The following is a 20,381-nucleotide window of genomic DNA, read 5'->3' as shown; positions in this document are numbered from 1 at the left end:
GACAATGGGTGGACTAGTGTGTGGCTGTTAAAAACAGCGAATTAGGGGCTTCCCTGGTGGCGCAATGGTTAAGAATCCACCTGCCAATTCAGGGAACGCGGGTTCGAGCCCTGGTCCGGGAAGATCCCACGTGCTGCGGAGCAACTTAAGCCCGTGCGCCACAACTACTGAGCCCGTGTGCTGCAACAACTGAAGCCTGTGTGCTCTAGGGCCCTGCGTGCCACAATTACTGAGCCCATGCACCGCAACTACTGAAGCCTGCACACCTAGAGCCTGTGCTCTACAAGAGAAGCCACCGAAGTGAGAAGCCTGCGCACCGCAACGAAGAGTAGCCCCCGCTAACCACAACTAGAGAAAGCCCACGCACAACAACGAAGACTCAACGCAGCCATAGATAAATAAATAAATAGGTAAATAAATAAATAAATAAATAAAAAGAAGAGTCCTGGAGGAAAAAACAAACAAAGAAAACCAGTGAATTAGATCTGCCAGGGGCTTCCAAATATGGACGAGTGAGAAAAGAGAGATGCAGAAATTTTTTTTACTATAACCCACTAGTTTAAAATAATGACAAAAAGGAAACTTGTATAGGTACATGTGATTATAGGTATTAGCATATATAAGTCCATTTATAATTGTGAGTAAATAAAAAATATAGAAGATCTCACGTCAGCATGGTAACATGGATTCCATTGTGGGGGAGAAAAAAATATAAAAGGAAAATTTGTAAAAACATGTATATGATCATAGTTTATGCAATTATGTAAAAAAGATATGTAAAAGCTTTTATATATATCATACGTAAATTAAATATATGATATATATATTAATTAACTCCCTATGCCTCAGTTTCCTCATCTGTAAAATGGATTGCTATATCAAGTAGTTGTGTAAATTGAATGAACACAGAAAACACTTAGAACAATGCCTGGTACATGGGAAGTTCTACTTAAGGATTAGATGTTATTATTATTTACATGTGTGGACACATGTGTATAAAGAAAGTATTACAGTAATGAAAAGAACAGATAAAGACACAGGGTGGGGGCCACCCCTCTCCACTCCTCGCTGAGCACAGATGAATGTTTTCCAACACATTTATCAACTAGTTTGAAGGCCTCAGGGTCTTCCTGGGTCGTGGCACTGGGCAGACAAACCACAGCAGGGCAGGGTGAGCCTGGACACTGCTTGGCTCTGCGTGGTTGGGAGGCGTCTGGGATTGGAGGGGCTGCAGACCAATTTCTCTGATCTGGCCTTTCTCAGCAACCAGGTCTCAGCCCCCTATTTCTAGAAGGTGGGACTGCTTCTGGGCCTAATGACCAGGCGACGGCTGTGAGACCAGCACAGCCTGGCGTTGGCATTGCCGATGCTCTGACAACCCTCCCCCTCCTCTGGGGGTCAAGGGCTAGAGGCTCTGGGATGGGCACATTACTTCTGCTTCCAGAGTATGGCCTTCTGTGAGAAAGCAGGCCTTCACCTTCTCAGGGCTTTCCGTGGGGGGCTGCAGGTAGACATGTAGAAGGGCATCTGAGGCTCAGGGTGCCCAAGGTCGCCCTGAGGAGGTGAGGCAGAGCTGAGTGCCCACCCAGGGCCCTGCTGCTTTTACTGTGGCCTCCAGCTCTGCCTCTCCAAACTGGACCTGCCCCTCTGGAACCCCTGACCCTAACCCTCTCTCAACTTGTTCTTCTCAGGGCAGCCTTAGCTCCCTCGTGAGTTCCTGGGGTGCTTTCTCCCCTGAATTTCCAGCCCTGGCCTGATGATGCCCCAGTGACTCCACAGCAGCCCCTTTCCCCCACCCTCAGCAACTCTTCCTTGGGCAGCCCAGCCTCACTACTTTCTGTCCAGCCTCTCTGCCTTTACAACCCCCTTTGTAACTCCCACCCTACCCGTGGCAGGCCTGGCCTGTTCGTCCCCTTCCACCGTCTCTCTCTGTCGATTGAAATCCCGCCCGTTTACAAGGCCGCTCCCTCTCTGAAGCCTTCTGGGTCTGTCCAGGCCCTCAGTGTTGTGTCTTTGGAGCCCTGAGCCCTGTACCCTGAACACAATGGGACTTCTTCACCCTCCCAACCCCCATTCCCGCTGTGGGCTTCTGGAAAGAAAGACAAGCTCTTGCCTATACCCTGAATAGAAGTCTGTCCAAATGAATTTAGTATCTCCCTTTCCCCTCTCCTGCCTCAGGAGCACAAAGTGGGGTGAAATTCCTGTGCACTGTGCACAGTAATCTGAGCCTTCGCAGGGCTTTATTTAATTTATGTTTATTCATAGATTTGCTTACTTGTTACCCCTTCCCCATCCCATCTCACTGCTTCCTTCTTGGGAGAATCAGAGTGTTAACAGTCCTTTTTTTCCCCTAAGAAAGAAACATAACAGACAATATTCTGTCCAGTTTGGCCTTTCTTTTTAAATAAGGAAAAAAGCTCTTTTAAGGTTTTCTTTTACGTTATTCAGTGATGTTTACAATTGTTCTCATATAGGTCCTGCATAACTCTTAATAAGTTTACTTTTAGGTATTTTACATTTTGTGGGTATTTAAAAGAACATATTTCCCATTACGTTTTAAATGTAGTGCACAGGAAGGCAAATTATTTTTATGTATCCCTTTGATACCTGGTAAGCCAACTACATTTTCTTACTGGTTCTAATCATTTCTCAGTATTACTCTTGAGTCTTTTAGGTGGGTAATCATGTCAGCTCCTAATAACAAAAGTATGAAAAGGAAGGAACCAACATTGTTTTTTATAGAGGTATGGTTTGGCTTGGTTTTGAACTTCATAGGAAGTATCTGTCTTCTGGGACTGGCTTTTTCACTCAACGATACGGGTACTAAGATTCATTCATGATACGGGGTGAAACTAGTTCATTTGCTTGCACTACTGAACGATGTGCCACTGTGTGAGTGAATCCTCTGTAATTTATTTCCCCATTCTCTTGTCCATGGGCATTTGGGTTATTCTCTAGATTTTTGCTGTTCAGAACAGTGCAGCTTTGAATGTTCTCGTTTCTGTCTCTTGGAGCACATGCCCAAGTTTCTCTTGATTTTAAGCCTAGAGGGGGATCTGCTGGGCCTCGGCTTTATAAGATAAGGCCAGATTGTTTTCCCCAGAGGTTGTAGGGAGTTGCACTCTGACTAACAACGCACTGGAGATTCCGTGGCGCCACCTCTTCTCCAGCACTTGGTGCTGTCAGACTCGTTAATTTTTGCCCGTCAAACGGTATAAAATAGCATCTTATTGGGGCCTTCATTTGCATTTCCCTTATCACCAATGAGCTTGTGCATCCCTTACGTGTTCATTGGACAACTGTGTTTTCTTCTTCTGTAAAAAGGCCTGTTCACGTCTTTCATCTATTTTTCTGTTGGATTACTTGTTTTCTGTTTTTTCCCATGGATTTCCAAGAGTCCTTTATGTGTTTTTGATGTTTATCCATTGCGGGTTGTACGTGGCAGACGTCAGACGTCTCACATCTCCTCCAGTTTGTGGCTTGCTTTTCACTTTCTCAAAGGTGTCTCCACTTCTCTCTTCCCTCCCACGCTTGGGCCTGGGACGCTAGTGCGCGTGTGTGTGGATGGGGGGGGGGTCGTGCCCCTCAGAACGCCGTGCAGAGCAACCCCACCGCCCCTCCTGTTCCTTGGGGCTTTAAGAGACCCTCATCTCCCTCCCAGATTTGGCTGAGGCGGCCTGGATGGGAAGCCCCTGTCTGGTCTGCTTGGGGTGGGCACGCTGCAGCAGGGAGGGCCTCGCTGCGACGGTGCCCCCCCTCTCAGGAGTTATTTATCACTTCCGGCTCCTCACCTGGGGGCCCGGCGCCTCTCTGCTCCGCTGGGCAGCAGCCCGCGGCAGCTCGGGCGCTCCCTGGGGGCGGGCGGCCTCGGGGGAGGGGCGCTCCGGGCCGGCCCCTCCGGAGGCGGAGGCGGGGGCCAGGCCTGCGGCGGGGGCTGGGATGGGGGGCGGAAGCTGCCCGAGCAGATAAGGGCCGAGGTCGGTCCTGCGGTGAGACTGTGCGGGACGCTGCGTCCGCCGAGCCCGCCCCCGCACCCTCTGGTCCCAGCTCCCCGAGCCACGGTCGGCGTAGCGGCCCCCTCCCTGCAACCCGGGACTCGGCATCCTGGGCGTTGATCCCAGAGAGCAGTGAGAGATGGTGCTCCGGCCTGCTCGTTCCGTTCCAAACCTCAGTCATCGCAGCTGGAACATGGGGGTAGGAGTCTCCAGTTACCCCCCAGGGCCGTTAGGGATGGAACAGGTGCAGGCTGGTGAAATCCCTCTGTAGATTTGGGCCTTTTGTAAAGGATGGGTACCCTGAGTTCCTCGCATTGCCCCTGCTGTACCCGCTGACTCGCCAGGCTTCATCCCCGTTGTATAGATGGGAAATTGGGGGACTTGCCTTAAGTCACAGAGCCAGCCAGCAGGAAGCAAGTGGGGAGGGGAATGGAACTCCACAATCTGGGGGCCCTCTTTAAGAAAAAGATTACAAAATCACAAATACAAATTTGCTGAGGCCTCTCCAGGGCCTTGGAAGAGGCCCAAGTAAGTGAGAAGCGCAAGTCCAACTTCTTGGTTTCCTGGCCTCACCCTGCAGACCCCCTGGAAGGGCTTACACGCCTCCTCCAGGAGACGGTCAGACACCAACATAGTTGCAGGGTAGGTTCAAGATAGTACAGCAGGGGCCTGGAGGAGTCCGCACTGCAGCTGGGCCCAACCCCCTGCATATGCCTAGGCAGCCCTCCGGCCAGCCCAACCCAACAGCAAGAGCAGTCAGGCATTTTGGGACTGCGCCACCGCTGGGCAGGGCCAAGCCCTTGAGCACCAGCCAGTCAAAGTTTACTTGCCACTCAGGGCCTCTGACCCTGTGGGCTGGCAGTGGTAGGGAAACTTCCTAGGAAAAAAGGAAGGGGGAACCTGCCCGAGGCAGTGTAAGTGCATCTGACTTGGAGTCACACGGGACTGAGGTTTAAGCCACTGCAAGGCCATGTGACCTTGGGAAGACTCCTTCATTTCAGTTTCTTCATCTGTAAAATGGGAGTAATAATAGTACCTACTTGTCAGCGCTGTAATGAGGCTTAAATGAGGCCATGCATGACGAAGCTTGGCTTTTAGAAGCAAATTTCCCTTCTGTGAAATCTCCAGGTCAGGAGAGGCATCTTTCTCTCCATATTAGGATTAAGTCACTTACCCAGGGGGTGGTCTCTTGATTGCAAAGTTGAGATTTAAACCCATGAATGTCTGGCAGCAATGCCCTGGTTCTAACCATCAGGGAACACTGCCCCCTTGGGCCTGTCTCCCCCGGGAGTTAAGTGCCACTGCTAGGTGTGCATGTCCAGGGCAGGGAGCCAAGGGGAGCATTTGATTCAGGAGGTTGCTCACCTTTCTGGATTTTATAATCTCTTTGCTCTCATGGGCACCTGAGGCTGGAATTTTTCTAACTCTGGCATCCTACAACCTGGACCAGGAGAAGCAGGAGACTCTGATGATGGAGACAGGGCAGGGGAGCTAGGAATAGGCCATGACCATGAGCCTGGGCAGCAGTGGCATCCAAAAGGACTCAAAGTCTTCTTCCAAACAAAGAGGCACTGCTTTGCCTCATGGTTTGCATAGGATTTCTCCTGGGTTGGTGGACAAGAGAACTTGTTCTCAGCTCAGAGCTGCCCCTCTCTAGCCAGCTGACCCCACACCAGTCACTCCTCCCCTCTGAGCCTCGGTTTCCTCGTCTGTGAAATGGGGATAAGAGTACCTGCAGCTGCGAGGATTACAATATGTTGTGTACGTAGAGTGCCTAGTAAATGTTACTAGTTGTTAAAACAGGCGGTCTGAGGATGGAAGAGGGTGTCTTGGGAGGGCAGGAAGTATGCAAGCAGAAGTGGGGAGTCCTGCCAGGGCAGGAGTTTGGGCTTCTAAGGTCTCCATCTCACAGATGGAGTGCCTTGGGGTAGGGCTGGGAACCCCAGCGCCGGTACTCTCCCAGATCAGGACAGGTCACAGTGAGGTCAGGGGCTCTGGGGGTGCAGAGAAGAGCAGGGAGCAAAGGTTCTCAAGCAGGTGAAAGGGAAAGGAGGGAGGAAGTGGGGGCTTCTGGGAGGAGACTGGAGTGGCGGTCGCTGTGTGATGCCGGCCACACAATCACCCCGAGGCCCTGTTCCATGACCTCCTTTGTCCCTCATTGCAGACTTTCAAATTAGGAATTTCCCACATGGGGAAACCGAGGCTCAGAGAGGTGAGATCACTTGCCCAGGGTCACACACTGCAGGCTCCCCAATCTGTCTGGCTCTGCAGCCTGGACTCCAACAGTCACAGCCACTTTCTTATCTCATCTGTCTGACAAGGTTGTGAGTGAAGCAGCGTGATCTCAGAGGCTCAAAGGGATCCCAGACCCTGCCGCTGTTTCCCAGGAGCCCCAAGCTCTAGGCTGGCAGCTGTGCAGGAGACATCACCAGGAGACCCGGGACAGGGGCCCAGGAGGATTCGCTCACGGTGAGAGCAGAGACCCCTGGAGTAAGGGAGCAAGCACGCCATCTCAGGAGGGTTCAAGTAGAGGCACCCTGTGTCTCCCCAGCAGCTGGGAATCTGGAGGCATGACTCATAATGGGGCCAAAGCTAGCCAAAATATTTCTGAAATTCCTTCTTTTTATCTTAAAAATTCATACAGATTTGTACCCTTTTAAATATGTGGGCTTCCCCCTCCCCTTTTCTTAAAATAAGTTTCCACTCTCAGTCTCTATCTGAGTGGACACTCCAGGAAGACGTGGTGCCTCCACTGGCTGTGTGTATCTGTTGCCTGCACCGGGGACCCCATGCCCTGGGCCTCTGGTTTGGTTTGCGAAAGTGCGGGGACAGAGTTGAGGTCAAGGCCCTGCCTGTTTTCGGTCTAGGGCCCTCCCCACCTCTGCTCCACGCTCCTGCCTCTTGCTTTGGCTCTCCCATCTCCTCTCACAGAGGTTTGTCCATCCCAGTCCAACTCTCCCACTGGGTGTTCTCAGAATGTCTCACCCCCCCTCTTCATGCCCTGAGGGTCCTTGTCCGGAGGGACACTACAGCCCTCTCTGCTGGCCAGTCTGACCCTTCACCTCCCCAGAGGAGTACTCGACTTGGGGAAGTTCCATGCCCATTTGGAAGAAACGGAGGTGCAGAGTTGAGAGATGCTGGACCTCCAGGATGCACAATGAGAACGGCTGTTGGATGCCCACGGGGATCTCTGGGCAGGTGGGGTGCCTCAGCCTGGGGAGAGGGCACCAGATCTGGGCCCCAGCCAGGGATGCAGGAGGGAGGAGGGAAGGCCATGGGGTGCCGGGGGCTGCCGCCTGGCAGGTCCCTGTGCCCAGGGTAGGGAAGTTTCTTATTTCTCCTGCTCCGACTTCCCCCTTTGATTTATTATAGCCATGAAATGCTCTACTCTCTTCTCTTTTCCTTGCTGTCCCCGGGGCTGGAGGAGCACAGGCCTCCCAGTCACGGGGCCTTGGCCTTGTTGGACTCCCATCTCCTTCCAAAGGTTGAGCCTGGGGGGCCCAGAAGTGAGAGGTGAGTCAGGGCAGGCAGGGTGGGACGAGGAGGGGCCCCGACCCCCCAAAGGCTAGCCTGGGCAGGACCGCAGGGGCCGGCACAGTCTCGGTTGGGAAGGGCTGGGGCCGGGCAGAGGCTGTGGCAGGTGTGGACTTGACAGCAGACAGCTCCCTGGGGTTGTGGAGGTGGCAGGCTCTGGGCCAATGGCCTCTCAAGTCCTGGCAGGTCTGAGGGCTGCGCACAGAGTCCTCGAATGCTACCCACCAGGTCAGAGAAATGGCTTCTCTGCAACCCCTGACGCCATCTTCGGATTTAATGGTGGCCAGAGCAGGCCTGGCCCAGGTGTGTCTGGGGATGGGGCTGAGAACCCAAAGGAAGGCTTGAGGCCCCCGTGCCCAGACCTGGGGCTCCTCAAGACCACCGCTGGACCTCACCCCGTGGCCTAGTCCAGGCAGGTGAGGGCTGGAGTCTGCCTGTCCGGCCCCTTGGCGGACCTGGCGGCCAGAGCGTTCCTGGCCGCTGCTGTGCAGCGCCTGTGGTAACGGGGCTGTTGGCGTTTTGCAATGGCCGGGGGTGGGGAGGCTGCACACACATGCTTCCTGTGGTGACTGGGCGCTTCCTGTTTTCTCAGGCGCCGGACTTGCTACTGCCGATGTGGAAACAGGGGCAGCTGCAGCCCGGGTGGCTCCAGGTCGGGCGCCCCGACCCTGCCCAGAGGGGCCTAAGTGGGCCCATCACCCCAGGCCCCGACCCAGGGCAGTGGATGGCCCGAGTTAACCCCCCACTGCAGGCCCCCATCCTTCCTGTCCCCAACAGCTTCCGCCAAGAGGAAGGGGCCAGGCAGGGCTATCACTCAAGGCTGAGCAGGTGGTCCAGGAGGTCAGAGGTCCAAGGGTGGGAGCTCTGGTCTCAGCTCTGTCCTTTGCTCACTGAGTGCCTTTGGTCATCCCTGACCTGATCCAGGCCTTGATTTCCTCTTTTTTGTGGTGATCAAGGCACCCATCATCTAAAATCCCTCACCCATTTCTGCCCCAGTTCTGACCTCCCTTGATTTTTCCATCCCAACAGCCTCAGCTTTGGGGACAGGGTGAGCACTGAGGCTGGGACCCTCAGAGGGGGGCTTGGCATAGGTCTTGACAGAGAGGGGCTTGGAGAGACTGGGGAGAGGGAAAGGCACGCCAGGTGGGGGAACCAGACTTAGAAGAAGGCATGGAGGTGGGAAGGCCGGGACTGGGTTTGGGAGATGGAGTGTTGATGGGACAGACGGAGAGTGGTAGGCGACAAGGTTGATCTGGAAGGATTCAAAGCAGGAGAAAAATTTTAGGATCCTCTTTATTCCTCAAAACGTTAGGAAAGTGTCTGATACCCCCTCACATTCTTCCTCAGAAGAAAGGCAATGGGGGTGGGGGGCAGGGCCAGCCCTTCCCATCCATTCACCAAGAAGATGGGTGCCCATGTGCTGTGGTGCAAGGGCCTCAGGAGGGATCTGAACCTTTCTCCAGGTGTCAGGTGCCTGGAGTTCCACCATCAGGGCCAGGCCTTAGGATTTGGCATTGCCCTGTTCCCAAACATGTTTTGTTTTGTTTTTAAGCTGCTATTGCAAGAAGGGGAGGGGAGATGACTTGGCTTCTTGTTGAGTTTGTGGACAGCATCTGACCTCTGGAAGAAGAGTTTCTTTGCAGGAAGGCCAAGGCCTGAGCCCCCTGGGGACTGACCAGTCCACGGACCCAGTTCAGCCACACGCTTGGCCCAGGAGGTTCTGAGATGCCCACTTCACAAGTGGCTCCTCCTAAATCTCTAGGCCTACCCATCATGGACAGCCAAGGGCTGGTTCCAGCCAAAGAGGCCGTGAGGATCCCAAGACCCTGAGGCCCAGCCTGAGGGGCCATCAGGCCAGCCTGGCCCCCACCGTCCTGTCCCCTGCCTTGGTGCCTTGGGTCAGCCTAAGTGCTGAGTTGGCGGCTCAGCAGCTACTTCTGCCCACGGAGGCCCAGTTATAAATAAGCCCGATGTGGCCAAGTCATCAAGTTCTGTCCCAGCTGCATTACCTCAGTGACCACAGGTTGGGGCTGCCCAGAACCAGGCCCACCAGAACCTGCCTGCCCAGGCCAAAGGCTGGGCCAGCCTTGATGCCTGCAGGGGTCCTCAAATCCAGGGTTGGGGTGTCTGCAGCTACTCAGACCTGGACCGCCCTGGACACAGGCCACAGAGGGGCAGGGCCCATCCCGCCTGCCCGGAGCCAGCTGCTATTTACAAACCGAAACCGGGAGAAGTGAAGCGGCTGCGGCCAAAGTGGCTCCAGGCCCCCAGCCCCCAGTCCCGCTCCATCCCCGGCAGGCCCATCCCCCCTCCTCATGGCTTCCTCTTTCCTTCCCCACACAGCTCCCCGACCTCCCACTGCCCGGCCAGGTCTCTCTGGACAACCTGCCAATACTTCATGGTGACCCCCGGCCCCATGGCCACTTGCCTGGGGGGGAATCCCCTTCTACTACTCACCCCCAAGACCCCATCAGTCTGGGCTCCTTGGAGCAGCCTCCTCCCACCCGGGCCCAGCCCACCGTGGCCTGCCCAAAGCACATTCCCACAGTTCTCAGTTCCCCTTCGTGGCTGGAAAAGCTCCAGCACCAATGGCCACCATGGCGCTGCCCGGCCCTGCCTGAGGGTAGCTTCTCCAGGGGACCTTGACCTTCAAGGGGGGCGCCAAGTAATCTGGGGAGCTGTGGTGGAACTTAGGGCACCTGGGGCCTTAAGGGGGCATGTTTCTGGGCAGGAGGCCCCAGCCATCACTCTCTTTGAGTTTGGTTTCGGCCCAATCATCCAGCTGGCGTGGGTCACAGGCCCTTGTGCAGGTCAGAATTGAGCTGGGACAGTCGGACACTGGGCCCGAGACCATGGCACACTCTGCTTAGGAAGTGGCAGGCAGGATGGTGCCGTAGCAGGGGCCTGTTCCAGGGAAAGACAACAGACAACATAAGTGATACTCACTTCTAATAATAGACGAACTCCCTCATGACGGTGCAGAGGATGTCAGTTCTTTCTGTCCCCCGAACAAGCCTGTCCCATTATCTCCATCATAAATGGACATGGGCTCACAGGGGAAGTCACGTGTCCCAGGCTACACAGCTAGAAAGTGTCTGGACTGAGATTCAAGATTTCCTGACATCCAGTCCCCTTCTGTCTCCGTCTGACTGCCCCTTGCTCCATCTTGTCCCTCAGTCTCCTGCCCGGGAGGACAGGAGTTTCCCAGCGCTGTGACAAGGCAGGAGCGGGGCTGGCCAGAAGCTTGAGGGGGAAGCAGGCCTTGGACAGCAGAGTTACCAGATGGGGTTCGTCAGTGCCCAGTGCCGCCTTCCCTGCCCCATTCCTTGCCTCCCACTAAGTCCCAGCTGAGGCAGAGCCCTAGCCCCCTCAGCCAGTCAGCTGGCTGCCTTTCACCTAACTTCTCTGAGCCTCAGAATCCTCTTCTGTGAATTGTCATTCCACAAACACAGAGCACCTACTCGATGCCAGCCCTAGGCTGGGTGCAAGCAATCTCTAGGACTAGGGCATGGCCCCTGTTCACAGTCTTGTGGAGAACGCAGATGAGTTACAAGATCCTGAGTACTCCAAGAGGGAAACTGCAGCTGTGAGACACCAAGAACAAGTGATGAGTGCTTCCTGGGGTGAGAGGGTGCCATTGGGGTGATAGGAAAGAGTTCCCCAACAAAAGCCGGGGGACTGGCTCTCCATGCTGAGTCACAGCCCTGTGCCTTGGCTCTGGTAGTTACCACGGTCCGAGTCAAGTGCCCTTCCTCCCTCTGGGCCCGGTAAACTCCTATCCGTCTGTCAGGACCCATGGACACACCACAGCATGACCAGGCCTGGCCTGGCCTGATGGCTCCCCACCTCCCTCTTCCCACGCAGGACCTGAGCACACCCGGAGGTCAGGCCTCCTCAGTCACTATGCCCTCACCAGCCCCACCCAGGCAGGCATCTGCTCCCGGGCTCAAGCCCCCACCGTCCTCTGCTCCGAAAAGCACCGTTTCCCTTTTCTGGGTGACCACACGCCATACACAGGGAATTTCCATCTCAGCCTGTGGAGCCTCTGATTCACTCAGGCTCACTCAGGACTCCTTCCGGGTCCGTGCCTCCTACTTCTGCACCTTGGGCTGCCCCTCACACCCACCCGGGACCCCTAGGCAGCTTCAAACTAATCTTGGCCTCCACAACCGGGAAATCAAGTCAGCCCCTCACTCACTGGCCCCCTCAGGGCCCTCCCACTGCCATCCTGTGCACAGAGACCCCTGCTCCTGGCACACACGCTGGGGCAGCTTTGGGCTGAGAGCACAGGCTTTGGAGTAAGATAAGCCTGGTCCAACCCTGATTTTGGCCCTTTCTGCTTTGTGACCTGGAGCAGTTTAAGTATATGCTCTGAGCCTTATTTCTTATCTATAAAATTGAGGTGATTCCTGTCCCATAGCTTTGTTGTAAAGATCCAGTGTGCTGGGCCCATGATGGGAGCTCAATAATGATTACTTTTCCTTCTTTGAAAAGGCCCCCTCATTATATCACAAGGTCCCTACTCCAGCCAGACCTGGGCCCCCTTTCTCTGGCTGGCTTTCCCCTCCCGAGAGCTGGTTGCTCAGGCAGGGAGAAGGAGAGAAGTGTGGGCAGAGCAAAGGAGGGCGAGATGCTGCTGTCTCAAGGCTCTCCTCTGCCAGCTTCTCGACTCCTCACATTTCTCAGTTTTTCCAAGGAGGCTTTGGAGAGCCCAGGAGGCAGGAGCTCCAAGGAGCTGAGGGCTGCAGAGCTCCTGAGCTCTCGGGGACAGGGTCGAGCCTTCCTCCTCCCGAGGGATGCCGGGTGTGCACGTCACACACGAACATCTCACGTGTGGGCTCCTCTAATTCTTACGGCCAGGTGAGGTGCATCCTGTTATTGCCCCCATTTTACAGATGAGGACACCGAGGCTCTGAGAAGTGACTTGCCCTCAGCCACGCAGCAAACAAAGGGCAGGGGTAGGATCCGAATCAAGGTCTCTGGAGCCATACTCCTAAACTCCACAAGGCTCAGTAAGCATTTGTGGAGGCCGATGAGGGAAACATGGACTAACTGAAACCCTACTGTATACAAAGGGAAGGCTCACACAGATTGTCTCTTTCTGCCCTCTGTACAATGCTGCGGTCTGGGTCTTGTTGGCCCCTCTACAGAACTGAGGCATCTGAGCTTCGGGGAGGGGAAGGAGCTTGCCCAGAGGCCACACAGCCAATCGTAAGGAAGGATCCAGGGGTACCTAGATAGAAGAGGACGGTGTCAGGGGCTTCACAGAAGAGGGGGCCTGGAGGGGGAAAGTGGCTCCTGTCCTCAGTGAGTGAGCCGGGAGTGGGGGGGGTGATGCCCGTGGTGAGCAGGAGGAAGTCGCTGTGGGTGGCGGTGGGTTTGAGGTGCCGGAGGCTGAGTGATGTGGCCGGGAGGTGAGCTCCCCGTCTGCAGGTCTGGTCAGCAGGAGACAAGGGTCTGGTGCGGGGGGGCGGCAATGGGATTCGGGGCACGCAGGAGGTCAGGCCGTTCTGGAAATCTGTGCCTACTGGCCACTGGGGCTGGGGAGCAGGGGGCAGGAGCTGGCGCAGGGTGCAAGGAGGGACTCAGCAAGGCTGGGGAGAGATGGAGGTGAACAGGGAAGGGAGGATCTGGGGGGACAGCCTGGAGGAGGCGAGCCGTCAAAAATGGAGGGAGGTCTCAGGGTGTGGGAGCGGGTGGGACTGTGAGCAAAGGCCGTGAGACATTGAGAAAGAGGTTCTGGGAATGTTGAGTAGTGTCTTCTGGCTGGAGGTGGGGGTGGGGCTGGTCCACTTGGGGTGGCGGAGGGTGGAAATGCTGGCCGGACTCCTGGGTGCTGGGGGCTCCAGCACAGCCCTCAGAGCTTTGGACTTCAGCCTGTGAACAAGCCAGAGCCAAGGGCAATTTTTAGGTGGGGAAACACCCATGGGAGAATCTCGAGATAGAGGCAGCAGCGGAAGCCCATGTCCCAGGGCCACTCAGAGTGGCAGTTACCTCCCACCCCCTGGCCAGCTGTGTGTGTCCTTGGGCAGCCCCCTCTCCAGCTGAGCCACGTGACCCTTGCCATTAAAATGGCACTGATGGTAAATTCACAGGGTCATGGGAGGTGGGGTGAGTTAATGCTGGTTGACTGCATCACCTCAGCCGATGCTGGGCCTTTCGCCTTGCCTCATCCTGGCTCGCGGCACTTGGTGAGAGCCTGCGGTGGATACCACCGGGGTCTCCAGCAGACCTGGTTTAAGCCTCGCCTGTCCCTCGATTGGCTGAATCATGGGCCCCTTCCGATCCTCGGTTTCCTCAACTGTACCACAGGGATGATAACGGCCCCAACTTCAGATCTGAATAAGAAAATGAACTCTGCAGTGGTGGTCCTGTTTTCCCAGAATCAAAACCAAATTCCACACAACACACAACATCCCCCAGCGCCCTACCTGACCAGACCCTCACCTCCCTCACCTCCTACCACTGGCTCTTTTCACACTGGCCCCTTGCTGGTCCCCATGCCTGGAGCTCTTCTCCCAGGTGTCTGCTTGGCTGGCTCCTTCACTTGTTCCCAGGGTTTGTTCAGGTGTCCCCTTCTCCGTGAGGCCTGCCCTTCCCGCCCTCTTCACTCTGCACACGGCCCCCCCTTCCCCAGCTGGGTCATCCTCTTTCGTATAGCGTTTGCCGCCTTCTCACCTACTCTGCATATCCCCTGCCTTCCCTGCTCCAGAACAAGCCCCAGGAGGACAGGGATTTTTGTCTGTTTTGTCACCTGGCCCGTAGAGGCCCTGAGCAAATATTTGTTGGTTGTCCTAATGCACTAAAGAGCCAGCACTCTGACCAGAGCTCGGGGAGCTCGGAGGGGCCCAAGGAGCCTCTCCCAGTGTCTCAACTGTGAGAGGAAGTTGCAAGACGGCCATTTCTGTACACGGGCTCAGCTTTTTTTGGTCAACTTGCCCAGCTCGTGCTCTGAGGCCTGAGTTTTCCCACACGCCCCGTCAAGCCCCATGGGGACTGGTGGCTAGGAAGCGGGGGTGAGGGGAATGCTGTTCCCTCCTTTTAGAGCTCTTTGGGCTGAGGTTGAGGGGTCTGTGTGTTGAGGGGTCATGTCCCCCATGTGAACACAGCTTCGAGGACACAGTGCCCATGTTTCCTGTTGCCCATCTACCCTGTGACTGCAATAGCACCCAGCCTACCCCATCAGCCACCCAGCCCAGCGGGGGCAAAGGGCACCTGGTGCTCCACCACCCAGGCCTGCCTGACCTCCCTGTCACTCTGCAGGGCCAGCCCTACATGGCCACCCACTCGTCCAATGGGGTGGGGAACAACACTGTCATGCGCTGCTGGTAGGAGGGTAAAGTCGATACAACTTTTATCCAGGGCAACGTGACAATATCTCTATATTTATCTACCTATCTACTTAAAAGTTTCAAATGCCGTACAGGACTTCCCTGGTGGCACAGTGGTTAAGAATCCACCTGTCAATGCAGGGGACATGGGTTCGAGCCCTGGTCCGGGAAGATCCCACATGCCGCGGAGCAGCTAAGCCCGTGCGCCACAACTACTGAGCCTGCGAGCCACAACTACTGAAGCCCGTGCGCCTAGAGCCCGTGCTTGGCAACAGGAGAAGCCACCGCCATGAGAAGCCCGTGCACCGGAACGAAGAGTAGCCCCTGCTCGCCGAAACTAGAGAAAGCCTGAGTGCAGCAATGAAGACCCAGTGCAGCCAAAAATAAATAAATAAAAATTTTAAAATGCAGTATACAAAACTAATACAGTATTATATGCCATTTATACCTCAATTTTTAAAAATATGTCTCCTTTGACATTAAAAGAGGTGAGTCAAAAATTTCTGTGACCCGGCTCAGCCAAATAAATAAATAATTTTAAAAATTCTGTGTATACTTCAATAAAAAAATTAAAATTTTTAAATTAAAAAAGTTTCCTGCACCTACATTAGAGCATCTAAATAATTATCTGGTCTCTTTCCCAATGAGTTAAGATCGAAAGCTATGCCATTTTTTTTTCTCTGTGTATTTGTGCTTTTTTTGAATTTTATTTATTTATTTTTTATACAGCACGTTCTTATTAGTTATCTATTTTATACATATTGGTGTATATATGTCAATCCCAATCTCCCAATTCATCCGTCATTCTCCATATTACTTATAATTGAAGAACTTTTTATTTCTATTTTAGGTAACTTCTGATCCTATTTATTAGTGTCTACAGGGAGGTGCACAAGGGTTTTTGACTCAGCCTGCATTTGGTTGTGGTGATTTTCTTTTCACTATCACTCTCTTAATAGTCAAAATTAGACTTGGAAAATTAAATATAGAGAAAGAATTTATAACATTTTACTTTCTTTCCCTTTGAACATTTACTTCTGCAGAAGTAGGACTTTCTCCTACATAGTTTTCATTTAAGGCGGAAAAATATATTTTGTTCTTTACTGTTGAAGGATGTTTTTTAGAAGCAAGCAAACGTGAAAGCATGAGAACCGCCACCTGGAGCCAGCACTACAGTCCATCCAGCCCAGCAAACGACCTTTAACTCAAATCTTCCCCCAACTATTCCAGTGGACACTCCCCTCTAGTGTCCCTGGAAGAAAAAAAAAACACAAAACCACTGCCCTTTGACCCAGTATTTCAACTTTGGGGAATTTATCCTAGACATACACTTGCATATGTGTAAGTTAACAAATTTTATCTATTGCAGTATTATTTGTAATAGCAAAAGACTGGAAACAACCTGAATCTCCATCAGTAAGAGACTGGTTAAGTAACTTTTTAAACAATGGAATACTATACAGCAATGAAAACAGACCGTGGCTACATGCAACAACATAGTGAGAAAGAAGAAGTGGGATACAAAAGAACATTCACACTATGATTCTCTTTGTATAAAGATTAAAATCTCTTAAGGTAAAAACTAAACTATATTGTTAGAGGTGTTTACATAAGTTGGAAAACTATACAGAAAATGAGGACATAATTACTGAAAAAGTTAAGATAGTGTTACTTCTAGAGAGAGGGAAGGGATTTGGGGGATACTTCTGTAGTGCTGACAACGTTTTATTTTTTGACCTGGTTGGTGGTTACGTAAGTGTTCACTTTATAATTATTTTTTAAACTGTACATAAGTGGTTCATGCAGTCTTTTGTATGAATGAGGTCTCTCATGATGTTAAACTATCACAGTCCATCCAAACAGTGGAATACTATATAGTCATTAAAAATAACAAAACAGCTCTATATGCATGGACATGGGATGGATTTAAGGGGAAAAAACAACCAAAGTGAAGTGCAATGTGTTTAGTATGCTACTTTCTGGGTGAAATTTAAAAAAGACTATATCTGCCTCTATGTCTTTGTCTGCTTAGACTATCTCTAGAAAAATACCCAAGAATCAGGTAACAGGGAACTGGACAGTTGTTTCCCTTTTTGTACCTTATGGATTTCATACCATGTGTATATATTACCTATTCAAAAAATAAAGTAACTTAAAAAACTGTTTCACTTCTCATTCCCTGGAACACCTAAGATTTTTGGTCTGAAACCAATTTCTTGCCCACAAGAAATGCGAACCACAAGCCAACTTGATGCTCCTGGGGACCTCCAGCAAGCTGGGGACCCTCTCTGGTCCCGTTTCCTCTGCTGCAGAAGGAGGCCAGGCCTGTGCTCCCCTGAGGTCCTGTCGCTACCCAGTCCCTGCTGTCCTGTCTCCTCTCTCCCTCCCTTATCCTCCCCTCCCACCTCCCCCGCCCCGTTCGCTCTCTCATTGCCTCATTTCTCTCTACTCCCTTCTTTGACTCTTTCTCCTTTTATTTTCCTTTCTATTCCTCTCCAGTTCTGGCTGCCTTTCCCCTCTCTGCCCTTCCTTGCTCTCCCCATATTTGGCTTCTCTTCCTCTGCCTCTTTCCCCTGCCCTAGGATCCAGCCCTTCCTAGAGCCCCAGAAAGCAGGTTCATGCCCCAGCTCTCCAATCACAGGTTGTGTGACCCTGGGCGAGTCACTGACCTCTTGGGCCTCAGTGTAACAGATGGTTGTCCTGGTTACGTGAGACCACAAGGGTGGAAGCACTCAGCACAGTGCTGGGCACTCAGAAAATAATTTCCCCCCCTTTAAAAATTTTTTTTAATTTTTAAAATGTTTTATTTTTGGCTGTGTTGGGTCTTCGTTGCTGCGCTTGGGTTTTCTCTAGTTGTGGTGAGCAGGGGTTACTCTTCATTGCGGTGCGCAGGCTTCTCAATGCAGTGCAGAGCATGGGCTCTAGGCGCGCGGACTTCTAGAGCTGTGGCACGCAGGCTCAGTAGTTGTGGTGCACAGGCCTAGCTGATCTACGGCATGTGGGATCTTCCCGGACCAGGGCTCGAACCCATGTCCCCTGCATTGGCAGGCAGATTCTTAACCACTGTGCCACCAGGGAAGTCCCTGTTGACCCTTTTTAAGGAGCTGTTAGCCCTGGGGTTGTGGATTATCAAACCTTCTCGGCTCTGCTCAGAATTGCTTAGAATCTGGGTCCTACTATTCCAAAGGCTTAGGATAACATCAGGTCCCTAGGAATTCGAATCTCGGGAAGAGACCTCTGGTGCACTTTGGGAGGAGGGGCAGTGGGAGGAAGGATGGGAAGGACTTGCTGTGTGAATGGACACAGGATGCTGGAGCTGCACAGAAAGTGGGAGTCGGTTCTGCCCATTTCCATAGATTTGGGGTCCTGGGCCTTTTATGGGTTTCCTTACCCAGGCCCCTTGGGCTTGGCCAGACTTGGGACAGTGGAATCTCTTTCTTCTCCTGAGGCCCCTTGAGACTTAGGGCTCAGGAACACAGAGCCGACCTGGTCTGCTCCCTGTGTCCACGGAGGGCAGCACCACACTCCCTGCTTATAACCAGCAAAGCCTCTGCAGTACCCCCTGGATACCCACCGGGCTCCTGGGCTTGGGACTCAAGGCTGTTTGCCTTCCTGCCCTGTCTTGCTTCCAGCCACAAGGGGGGCAGCGCACTGTTCCCTTGTTCTCTCCCAACTCCTTGCCTTTGCTCAGGCTGGTCCCTCAGCCGGACATGCTCTCTCCCTCACACGCTTTCCTACCTGTGGCCCTGACCTGATTAACTGTTCACTAATGCACCTGGCACCTCTTGTGCCCCTGCCTCCCAGAAGGACCATGCCGTCTGCACACATGTGTGTTCTCTCTGCAGGCCTGTGAGCTCCTGGAGGCCCAGGGCATGCTTCCTACATGTCTGTGTCCCCTTGCCAGGCCAGCACATGGGAAACCCTCAATAAAAAGTTAGTGATTAGGGGCTTCCCTGGTGGCGCAGCGGTTAAGAATCCGCCTGCCAATGCAGGGGACAGGGGTTTGAGCCCTGGTCCGGGAAGATCCCACATGCCACGGAGCAACTGAGCCCATGTGCCACAACTACCGAGCCCACGTGTCACAACTACCGAAGCCCACGCACCTAGAGCCCGCGCATAGCAACGAAGACCCAGTGAAACCAAAAATAAATAAATAAATTAATTTTTTAAAAAAGATTAAATGAATGAATAAGTAGATAAATAAGCATATAAACGAAACAAACCAAGATAAGAATGAATGAATGAAAGAACGAATGAACACATCAAGCAAGACCTGGTTCTCATGCAGTAGAGCCATCCCCACACACAGCCAGTCAGCTGGGACTAGGCCTTCTTTTTCTTTTAATTAATTTATTTTATCTTTGGTTGTGTTGGGTCTTCATTGCTGTGCGAGGGCTTTCTCTGGTTGTGGTGAGCGGGGGCTACTCTTCGTTGCAGTGCGCGGGCTTCTCATTGCAGTGGCTTCTCTTGTTGCAGAGCACGGGCTCTAGGCCCATGGGCTTCAGTAGTTGTGGTGTGTGGGCTCAGCAGTTGTTGCTCGTGGGCTCTAGAGCGCAGGCTCAGTAGTTGTGGCACACGGGCCTAGTTGCTCTGTGGCATGTGGGATCTTCCCAGACCAGGGCTTGAACTAGTGTCTCCTGCATTGGCAGGCAAATTCTTAACCACTGCGCCACCAGGGAAGTCCCTAGGCCTTCTTGATGGGAAAGTGGGGACAGGGATGGAGCTGATGCCAAGTCAGCCTGCCTCTCCCCTCCTCTTGGGGAGGAACCTTGGTCAGGTACTTAGGGAGTCCTGAGGACCAGTGTTGTGGACCCCTTGGAGAGTCCCAAGTGTGGATGCAAAAAATCAGTGAAGATGTAGGTGAAATAGATCTAATGGCGAGCCCATACCTGTGAATCCCTGGTCTTTGCTGCAAGTAAAGAAACACTTGGGCGTCTGGGATTCCACTGACAGGAAGGAGGCTGGCTAGTCTTAGTGGGAAGGGGATATAAAGCAAAGGGTTAGACTACACAGGGGAGGAAACTGAATGCTCAAGAAGTTCTTCCCCAAGAGAAGAGGACTCACCAGAGATCAATGGATCAAAACATGTCTCTATTCATCCTTCTGCCCTCCAGACTAGATCAGGAATTCCCTGAAGGCAGCGATCTTGTCCAGTATCTTTCTCTTCTCCCAGCACTCAGCATAAAGCCTGGAACTCAATTAATATTGGCAGGATACATGGATGGATGGATGGATGAATGGATGGATGGATAAGTGGATGGATGAATGGATGGATGGATAAGTGGATGGATGGATGGATGGATGGATAAGTGGATGGATGAATGGATGGATGGATAAGTGGATGGATGAATGGATGGATGGATGAGTGGATGGATGAATGGATGGATGGATGAGTGGATGGATGGATGGATGGATGGATGAGTGGATGGATGGATGGATGGATGGATGAGTGGATGGATGGATGGACGGATGGATGAGTGGATGGATGAGTGGATGGATGGATGAGTGGATGGATGGATGG

At 52.9% G+C, this 20,381-nt stretch overlaps 1 protein-coding gene across 2 annotated transcripts in view; it reads left to right on the top strand.

Annotated features, from left to right (window-relative positions):
* The first annotated feature begins 3,962 nt into the window (after positions 1-3,962).
* SPI1 (Spi-1 proto-oncogene) overlaps positions 3,963-20,381 on the top strand; it is a 33,739-nt gene continuing 17,320 nt past the window's right edge. The window contains exons 1-4 of one of the 2 annotated variants that reach the window (XM_029208986.1): positions 3,963-4,194; positions 6,317-6,464; positions 7,066-7,193; positions 7,368-7,508. Coding sequence is in view for 1 of the 2 variants with exons in the window: in XM_029208983.1 (XP_029064816.1) it covers positions 7,092-7,193 (102 nt within the window). In the remaining variant the exon portion in view is untranslated. The remainder of the gene's footprint in view (positions 4,195-6,316; positions 6,465-7,065; positions 7,194-7,367; positions 7,509-20,381) is intronic. The other variant, XM_029208983.1, reaches the window with a different exon arrangement.

The sequence above is a fragment of the Monodon monoceros genome, unplaced genomic scaffold, assembly GCF_005190385.1.
Source record: "Monodon monoceros isolate NGI ecotype Baffin Bay Population unplaced genomic scaffold, NGI_Narwhal_1 Super_Scaffold_7, whole genome shotgun sequence".
In the NCBI taxonomy this organism is placed as follows: Eukaryota; Metazoa; Chordata; class Mammalia; order Artiodactyla; family Monodontidae; genus Monodon; species Monodon monoceros.
Note: the sequence above shows the minus strand (reverse complement) of the source record. Positions and strands in the feature narration are given on the sequence as shown.